The sequence below is a fragment of the Cynoglossus semilaevis genome, chromosome 11 (assembly GCF_000523025.1).
Source record: "Cynoglossus semilaevis isolate Cse_v1.0 chromosome 11, Cse_v1.0, whole genome shotgun sequence".
NCBI classification, from domain to species: Eukaryota; Metazoa; Chordata; class Actinopteri; order Pleuronectiformes; family Cynoglossidae; genus Cynoglossus; species Cynoglossus semilaevis.
Genome location: NC_024317.1, coordinates 4,264,176 through 4,274,283, shown reverse-complemented (window position 1 = coordinate 4,274,283; position 10,108 = coordinate 4,264,176). Strand labels below are relative to the sequence as shown.

At 42.6% G+C, this 10,108-nt stretch overlaps 1 protein-coding gene across 7 annotated transcripts in view; it reads left to right on the top strand.

Moving 5' to 3' along the window:
* Positions 1-10,108, top strand: part of itpr1b (inositol 1,4,5-trisphosphate receptor, type 1b) — an 80,448-nt gene extending 70,340 nt beyond the window's left edge. For all 7 annotated transcript variants that reach the window (XM_025060433.1, XM_025060432.1, XM_025060431.1 and 4 more), the window contains 8 exons: positions 725-889; positions 1,760-1,949; positions 2,050-2,142; positions 3,638-3,771; positions 5,461-5,626; positions 7,586-7,746; positions 9,282-9,443; positions 9,994-10,108. In XM_025060433.1, coding sequence (XP_024916201.1) covers positions 725-889; positions 1,760-1,949; positions 2,050-2,142; positions 3,638-3,771; positions 5,461-5,626; positions 7,586-7,746; positions 9,282-9,443; positions 9,994-10,080 — 1,158 coding nt within the window. In that variant the 3' untranslated portion in view covers positions 10,081-10,108. The remainder of the gene's footprint in view (positions 1-724; positions 890-1,759; positions 1,950-2,049; positions 2,143-3,637; positions 3,772-5,460; positions 5,627-7,585; positions 7,747-9,281; positions 9,444-9,993) is intronic.

The window sequence follows — 10,108 nt, the reverse complement described above, 5'->3', positions numbered from 1 at the left end:
CCACCGCGTCTCGCCCGTGCCCACTTGGCAGGCCGGTGCCTCATGTGCCTGTAGAATCCCTGCCCCGACAGCTCTCCTCTCCAGGGCCTGGCCCTGTTATGGGGTGAGAAATGCGTCACTGGACTCTAGAGAGGGTGGAACTGGATGTGCTGTCAGGCTTATGTATACACACACACACACTCACACTCACAGTCAAAGCGTCCCTCCAGTTTTACATTAAAAAAAATGTTTGTTAAAAAAATCTGAGTATCATGTAACTATTGATCTGCCCACTCCAACATGGAGCTGTAAAAGCTGCGCCGTGAGTCGCCGTGAGTTTGTGACATTTCAAACCCGGTGTTTGTCAATAAACACTGCGTGAACTTTAACTTGGTTTCTGGGACAGTTTCAGTCTCAGTCATGTTGGATTTCTGTTTTATGACTTTACAAAGATGTACCGTTGATGACCTTTCCTTTTCACCCTCCTTAAGTCATCTTTTTCAGTGTCTGACGTCAATTGTAACAGTGTGGTTTTTCACCTTTTAAAAAAAAAAAAAAAAACCTATGTGGTATGAACACATTCACAAGTGGGGACCTGACTGACGTCGCCGGTTCCTCTGGTACAGAGAACTGCAGTGCAGAGGTTCACTTCTGCCACATCCTTTTTTTTTTTTTTGGAACAGCACAGTTGACAGTAAACGTTGTAAATGTTGTGCCCACATCATGATGTCACCATGTCTTCCAGGTGTGTAACAAAATAATCTTCCTGATAAGTTTCGTCGGGAACCGAGGAACTTTTACACGAGGCTACAAAGTCATGGTGTTGGACTTTGAGTTCCTCTACCACCTGCTCTACCTCATCATCTGCTGTCTGGGGGTGTTTCTTCACGTCTTCTTCTACAGTCTTTTGGTGAGAGCGCACATGTACACGTCAACAACAAGCACTCGTCATTTACCGCCTGAGCTGCGCTCAAAAAATGAAAAAACGTGAAATCTGTCGATTTTAAAGACAGAAAAAAACACGAAAAAACGTGAAATCTGTCGATTTTAATGACAGAAAAAAACACATTAAAAAAAAAAAAAGGTTTTCCCTCAGACTGATTTCAGCCGTGGTGCATTCAAGGGCATGTCCCCGGAGCACGACAGTAGCTGCCTTGTCTGCAGCTCTTCAGTGGCTTTGTTGTTAGTTGTTGTGATTACTGTGCATCTGTTTACCACCTCAGATGACACGGTTCAGAGCCATGTCTTTGTGCAGCACAATAGAGTGTTTAATATTATTTTGTTTGAGCAACAAGGGGGAGGAAAAAACTGTTTAAAAAAAAAAAAGGTCCTTTGTGCAGCCAAATTGATCTTTGCTTTTTGTTTGTTTTATAAAAGTCCACTCACCAAAGAAACCAAATCGTCCAGCGGCTCAAATGTCTGTTACGATTATTCCCAGTTTGTCCAAGATAAAAACTCTCTGCAGATAAAACTGTCAGTGAAGTGTTTCAGTTATCATCCAAAATCATATGTGTCAAACTCAAGGCCCGGGGGCCAAATGCGGCCCGCCAAGCTGTTTAGTGTGGCCCGCGGAGGCTTGAAAAACATTTAGTTAAGTCCATGCAGCAGAGTTTCTTAACCTGAGAAATTCAATTTTTTTTTTTTATTACACAGCAATGAACAATATTTGTAGCTTGTTGGGGACCCCTGATCTAAATTTAAAGTGAATTTAAACCCAATAATCCTCAGTTTTACACTAGATTTTAAATTACATTTCATTTTCTTCCTCTTGTTTCTGCAGTTATTTGACCTGGTGTACAGAGAAGAGACGCTGCTAAACGTAATCAAGAGTGTGACCCGTAACGGACGCTCCATCGTGCTGACCGCGGTGCTGGCTCTCATTCTGGTCTATCTGTTCTCCATCGTGGGCTACATCTTCTTCAAAGACGACTTCATCCTGGAGGTCGATCTGATTCCCAACACCACAATGAGTGAGGAGGACTTGGAATATTCATAATTAATTCAATTTCATACGGTGGATGTTGTCTTTGTGTTTGTTTGTTGCCATGACGACTCTTTCCTGTTGTTTAGAAAGTGGATCCAGTTTGGCCAACGAGTTTCTCTCTGGGGGAATGTGTCGCGGTGGAGTCGATCAAAACTGCACCTCAGCGAACACGCAGGAAGGTAACGTATTCTCACAGCCCCGGGTCGGACACACCGTGAATGAGCTCCATGAATTTTCTTCATTTACCCCCTGCTGCTCATATTTATTTTTAATAAATTTGCAAACATTTATTTGTGAAGTTGTGGTTAATAGTCTCGGCAGGAGGCGGCAGTAGTAGGTGAGATCATGTTTACAGTCAATGTTGTTGTTGGGTTTTTTTATTGTTCATTGATATAAAAGAAAATTGCCTCAGGTTTTATGTCTATTACGACAAATTGTAATAATTAAAGACAACAGTAAATAAGACGGTAGACGGAGCAGTGAGGTTTGATTCTGGATGGATGGATGGATGGATGGATGGATGGATGGATGGATGGATGGATGGATGGATGGATGGATGGATGGATGGATGGATGGATGGATGGATGGATGGATGGATGGATGGATGGATGGATGGATGCTTGTTATAGATAAACGTATTATTCGCCTTTTTTTAATGAAAATGTTTTATTTACTTTTTAAAAATTATTATTATTTAAAAATAATAACTATTTGTTAAGATAATAATCCAACAGATGACTCATGTCTTAGGGAGGCACATTTAAAAAGCTACAGTTTACAGAGTAATTATTTGTTGTATTCTTTATTCTTTTTGAACTCAAAAACCTCCCGTTGGCCTCGGTGAACCTCGGGAGTCAAAGGAACTGTGGGAAATTCAGCCAGAAAGTGAACTGGGTCTTTGTGTCATGCAGTTTAACACTAAGCTGTTTTCACATTTAATTCATGTGACTAAGTCATCTGACCTTTGACTCACACATGACCTCATTGGTCCTCATGTGACAGCAACATGGAACCATCCCAGTCCTGGTCTGCTGCTGCTAAAATGTTCTCCTCTCAGGAATGTTTGGAAGATTGTCCTTCAAAAATAGTTTGTTTAATTTATTGGTTGTTTTTTTTTTTTTTAAACTCACACAGAGACAGTTGCCAAAAGTGTCGGCGTTCACTTCTGTCCGTGGGCTCGACTCTTCATGTTTTTATCAAAGTCCTTTCGTATCCCTCTCAATCTCAAAATTTGTCGTCCGGTTCCAGATAAACAAAAACACTTTTGTTTCGACTAACTTCCTGTAGACCGTGCGCCCAAACGTGGAAACAAGGTCTCAACAGATACTGAGTTTCTGCCAAGGATATTTAGGACGAAGCGGCAGATAAACCGCCATTTATATGGAATAGCTCGATTATCTAATCCTGCTGCTGAACTGATGACCAAGAACATTTACCCTGAGGGAATGGATGACAGAAATATGCCTCAAATCATTAACGAAATAAAGGGAACTTCAGTTTATGTTATATTTAATGAACTATAGGATTAAAGGGAGTGGTGGTGTTCCAGTTCAACCTTATCAATTGATTATTAAATCATCAATCAATAATAGTAACCGGTGTCTCCTATGCTCAGAATAATGCCGTGTCTAATAAGTCATTATCTTTCTTTTCTGTTTCACATGTCACATGTAGGGAGTGACGGTGAGAAGGCAGGTGACAAGGAGCGGACGTGTGACTCCCTACTGATGTGCATTGTCACGGTGTTGAGCCACGGCCTACGGAGCGGAGGAGGCGTAGGCGATGTTCTCCGCAAACCTTCAAAAGAGGTACTGTGATCCCAGCGATGCGATCGTGTGCGAGCGATATGATTGCATGTAGCGTCCGCAGCCGCAGCTGCGGGTCATGTGAGCTGGCTGACAGCCAGTCAGGCGTGCGGCTTGTTTGTGTTTCACAAGCACTGGTTTCACAATGTGTCGTTCCAGCTGCATCGCCTCCACCTCGTTTCAGAATTACATCTCAAAATAGATTTCCACCGAATCCAAACTTAAGCCACGGGTGACGTCAAAAGAGGATGTGCACATGCTGGTTGGTCATAAAGTTACAGAAAACAAACAAAATAGTTTATCAGTTACTATAGAAAAAAAAAAAGATACAAATCAAAAGAAGATAAAATTATATTTCAAAAACTTAAATGTATTATTTGAAATGTAGTAAAAAAAATTTTTTTGGCTGAACACACCTTTAAATGTTTTGATTTTTTTCTAATCGGCAGCTTCAAATTCACACCGTGGTCAGATGGAACTGGAACATTTACTGTTTAGTATAAAGTGAGTCGACAGCCGTGCGTCGCTCGTGGTTCTTTTATTGTGCGACATATGAACCAGGAAATAAACGGCGTTACTGACCTGAGTCGAGTGCAACGTTTGTAACAAACCACAAAGTTATGGAGAAATTCTTCACCTCACTCTCACCAACTTTACAACTATGTATTTTGTGAGTGTGTAATACCTGTGGGGTTATTCTGGAGAATATTCGACACAATATTTGTCCGGCTTTTCGATTGTGGCAATACGAAAAAACAAATCTCCATGAAGTGAGCGTTGCCCATATTTTAAAAAAAAAAGTATTTAAAAATATCCCTCTATAAATAAAAATACACACAATTAACCTTTGACCTATCATGAGGACAATACAGCACTTTCAGTTTAATAAAGTCACCTGTTCTGCCTCCACTGCATTAAATAAATATGGTGTAAATGCTAAAGCTGTGCAGATCAAACTTCTCTGATTTTTAAGCTCCTGTAAAATCAACAGAGTTTTGACAGAAACATATTATCTCAGATCAGACCATGACTCACCTGGTTTCACCGGAAAACAGACCTTGATTTTTAGCATGGCATCAGTGAAAGTGAGCACATCCACATGTGATATACGGAGCTAACACTGACGCAGTCGTTTGCATGGCATCAGTGAAAGTGAGCACATCCGCAGATATACGAAGCTAACACTGACGCAGTCGTTTATGTTGAATTTTTCAGGGAGACAAATGCACCTCTTTAACGATGGGTGTTTTGTCAATAATTTCATGGATTTTTTTTCTCTTTTTTCTGTACAATAACACATTGAACTGGCCTGCCTGCAGTCCATATTTGACTCCTGTTGAGAATGTCAGGCATATCCTGGTCCATTGGCTTTTGGGCAGATTAGTAACCATATCTTGGTCCATTGGCTTTTGGGCAGATGTTGTCAAAACATTAGTAACCTGTTAGTCTGTTAGCATATATTAGCAAGTGTGAACCTAGCCCTGTGCCTTTCTGTCTGTTGTGTCGTAGGGATACATTTTAAATTAATAATTTGATTTAATGAATTAATTTTATTTGGTAAAATAATAATAATAAAAAAATAATCTAATCATTTTGTTCCACTTTTTAAAAAAAGTTTATAATACATCACACTCATCCGTGCGTCCAGTGATTTTCACACTTCTCTGATTTGAAAACCTGTGTCTTTGACAGGAGCCACTGTTTGCAGCCAGAGTCATCTACGACCTGCTGTTCTTCTTCATGGTCATCATCATCGTGCTGAACCTCATCTTCGGTGTCATCATCGACACCTTCGCCGACCTGAGGAGCGAAAAACAGAAAAAGGAGGAAGTGCTGAAGACGACGTGCTTCATCTGTGGTGAGGTTATGGCCTCGGTCCAGGTTGATACATTTACCCGTCTTTCTTCCTTGGAAAACTATCAGATCCCTGCCCACGATTTTGCTTTGGACCGTTGGTGTCTTTACGGTTTACTGAAAGTCTTTCCTGTTCCTGTGTATTTTTTTTGTTTTGTTTTGTTTTGTTTTTTTTTAATTTTCTCCCCCTTCTCGCACTTCAGTCTTTCCAGAGAAGAAGGCTGAGTCATGAGGGCTTCCTGCCACTGCTTCACTCGCCTCCATAATTCATGTCTGTCTCTCTCTCTTTCTCTCTCTCTCTCTCTCACACATACACACACACACACAGTCGCACACGCAGACTTTCTCTCCCACTCACCCACAACTTCTCTCACACTCACACACATCCAGTCACTAGATTTTCGCAGCATATGTTTAGCGCAACACCGCTGATGACCAACCGTGTCATCATCCGCCTCTCCTTATATGCACATCAGACGAGCGAGGGCCAAAAGTATGTACGTGCGATACATGTCGCTGGGCCTTGGATGTGTGTAAGCATCTGTCCAAATCTCTCTCCATCTCACACACACACACACACTCTCTCACACACACCGTGCAGGGTCAGGCAGTCAGAGCAAGTGTTAAGCATATGCAACGAGAACAGAATGATGTCACTGAGCCAGGCATCGGCTCTGACTCAGTGCTATTAAACAAGGCCAGGCCACGGGAGGATCTGTCATCTCTATGGTTTCCAGGAGGATCACAGGGGAACTGGAGATGCAGAGATGAGGAGCCAAAACCCACAAGGCTGAAGTCGCTCTCCATCTTCTCGCGATTGATATTTCAGTTTGACTCGGTGGTTTTATATGAAGGTTTGGTTAATCACCTGCCTCCTGGTGGAGTAGACGTGACGACGAGTGGAGAGTGACATGTCTTCTCAATGTCCCCGTCCTTTTAGTGAAGAAGACATTTTGGTTCACGTGAACATATCGTCCTAAGATACACGACGTGTTGTTACTCTCATTTTTACACCTTTTATACACTGGTCTGTCTCTCTTTACTGCTTTATTTTATTTGTTTGTTTGTTCTTTTTTTACCTGTTCCCTTCTTTTTTCTTCCCTTCTTTCTTTACTTTTTTATTCTTTTTTTTCTCTCTTTCTTTATTCAAATCTTTCCTTATTTCTTTCTTTCTTTTCTTTTCTCTTGTCTTCCTTCCTGACATTCTTTCTTTCTTGTCTTGTCACTGGTTCCTGTCTGCAGACTTGGTGTCGACCTCAAACTAAAGTGCTGCTTCATCTCTCTCACCGCAGACTCAGTCCGTCTGGCAGCCTGTCAGATGACGCTCAGTCTTTTGGAACTTTATCTAAAATATTTTCGGATGTATTTTTTGCTTTTGTGTGAATCCTCCTCCTCGTGCTCTTCACACTTCCTGGATCCTGGAGAATCATTTCCACGGCTGCTTAAAACAACCTGCTCCCCATCAGTCACCTGAACTCACCTGAATGCAGCCCCGAACAATTACAGAGCTTACATTGGTGAATGAAGTAGAATAAAGTGGTTTTCATCACAGATAACAATGACAGCAGAAGGTGATTGAACGTCCAGTCCTTGATCGTTCTTTGTTTTGTTTTTTTTCCCAAGATTGAACAGAAAACCTGATCAAATATTCCAAGAGTTCCAGTCACTGTTACTGTGAAACAATGGTCGACTAAGTACGAACTCATTTCAAAAGCTGCTGCTGACACGCCCTGAGAGATGACGCCAAAAGACAAACACTGGCAAATTAATTAATTGTCACATCATTAAAAAAAATTAAAAACAGATCTATAAAAAAACACTAGCATTATTAAGAAAGTCCTCCCTCTCTCTCTCTCTTTCCTTCTCTCTGTCTCTCTATCTCTCTCTCTTTTTTTTTTTGTTCTCCTTCAATGTTGCGCAACGTCTCGTAGCCTGAGTACAGCGTGTTCTTTACTCCCTGCAGGTCTGGAACGGGACAAGTTTGACAACAAAACAGTGACTTTTGAGGAGCACATCAAAGAGGAGCACAACATGTGGCACTACCTGTTCTTCATAGTGCTGGTAAAAGTGAAGGATTCCACTGAGTACACAGGCCCGGAGAGCTACGTGGCTGAGATGATCAAGGTAAACAAAGAGACGCGGCCACACCCTTCACACACACACACACACACACACTCTCCCAAAGCCCCGTTCACACCTGCACGGAACATCCTTCAGCACTGTTTTGATAACGTGCCCACGGAGTGAGATGCGACGGCCAACACCTTCGTTAAAACGGTTCCTGGACGCGTCTGCTGTGGTCGTGTGACATCAGATCATTCTTCCTCCACCCTGTATTCAAATACCCGCTGATGTCATGCCTTTAATGGTTCCTAATAGTACACACATGTCAGCGTCCACTGTGTGTGTGTGTGTGTGTTTTTGTGTGAGTGTCAAACTAGGCAAACTGAAATCCAGGTTGAACTCCTGCTCTGAGTTTCCAAGGGTGTGATTTCAGGACAGGCTTCTGCCTGAGACGACCCCCCCCCCCCCCCCCCCCCTTAACCTGGTTTTTGTGGTCGAACCTGAGGAGACGTTCAGGATCAGGACATGTTGGGATTGTTCCAGAAATTTACATAATGGTGTTTTTACATGAGCAGAACATTCAGAGCAGATGTTCCGACCAGATCTGGACTGGTGAGGGTGAACACGAAGCACAGGTTTCTGTCCTGGTGGTTTCTGTAGCTGCAGCAGTGTGAGACGCCTCGTGTCTTTTAAGGGAAACTCTTATCCGTTGCGTACATTTCTTCCTCGTTCTTGCACCTTGATAATTCCAGGGTCACTGTGGGATCAGCGTGTCCTTCGGCTGCACGGCTGTTTACATTCCTGACTCTGAGTCCTCTGGTACGTTTGGGCCTGGGTCGTTCTTCTCACAGTCAGTTTGGTCCATGCTTTCATCTGGTTCCCTATCATTTAGGGAAATACTTTTAGTTACAAGGCACAGAGTTTCTGGATTCACACCTTCTGGACGGTCCTTTATTTCTGGCCTCCATTTTTTTCGTGAGTGATTTTGTTTTTATCGTTAAGGCAGTCTTCCAAAGTGTGTGGGTGTGTGTGTGTGTGGGGTACGGAAAGATCACTGGGGCAGGACAGCGAGGCAAATACATTTTATTTTGAATATGTTCCATTTTTTTTGTGCTACAGCAGAAAAAAATTTAAATAACTGTTTTACCCTGTGAGTTTTATCTAAAGGTCATAAGGTCGTGGACATTCAGCAGTTGTTCCTGATCTTTTTCCTTCACGTGTGATGCCCTTAAATATATTAACAAAGTAATTGCACAATAATGTTTAAAGCAAGATTGTTGTTATACTAACAGCCAATTATCTTATGAGCCGCGCCCTGTCCTCGCGTTCCAGTATCAGGCGTTTGTCCGTCGCTACTTTCATATCGAGTCGTGAAACCCAAACCCGTCATCTGTGGCTCTGCTAATCCCTGCTCATAAAGATGTCACTTGAATGTTCTTTATTGTTTGCTCAAAGTAACTCCTATTAACCGAGTACATGTCAACAAGTACCAGCTCACTGGTACTTGTTGACATGTACTTGGTACTCACTGGTACTGCGGCACTTACTGTATCCTAACCATGTTCTGACTGGTCCGTATTTTTGATTTTCGACAGGAGCACAACCTGGACTGGTTTCCACGGATGCGTGCCATGTCGTTGGTGAGCAGCGACGCTGAGGGCGAGCAGAACGAAATCAGGAACCTTCAGGAGAAGCTGGAGTCCACCATGAGACTCGTGGCCAACCTGTCGGGACAGTTGACGGAGCTGAAGGAGCAGGTACTGAAAATACAGGAATACTGGAGTTCTCCAGTTTTAGCAGAACATTTGATTTTAGGATTTTAGTGGTCACTGTGCTTCCTAAAGACGACTGGTCAGCCCTCTGACCTGAAGTCGAAGCCTCCAAAAACGCGTACTGGGCGTTGGTGATGGTGTTCAAAGCTCGAGGTGAAACCCATTTTGACAACAGTTGTTAAAGCAGTGATAATATTTAAGTCTCTTATTCGTCTCACATTGAGGAAATTCACAGAGTGAGTCTTTGCAACCCAACATAGACTGCCACAGGGGGCGCTATTAAGTATGCGGTTCCACTACACTATGGAGCCACTGGACGGACACTGGAAGTCTTGGATACACAGTGCACATGTCATTCTGAACATGAGTTAAAATGCTGTAAAATTTCATTCTGATCAATTTCACAAATTAATTTCTCCATTAACACTTGGTTATTGTGTTGTTTAATGTTTACACTCTGACTTTGTCATAGTTTTGCTAACTTAGTACCGGTCACTAGTTGACTAGCTTGAAGTTGATCTCTCCTCTCTTTCAGATGACTGAGCAGAGGAAGCAGAAACAAAGGATCGGTCTGCTCGGCCACCCCCCTCACATGAACGCCAACCCCCAGCAGCCTGCCTAAAGGTTGAACCCACCTGACAGCCCACCAC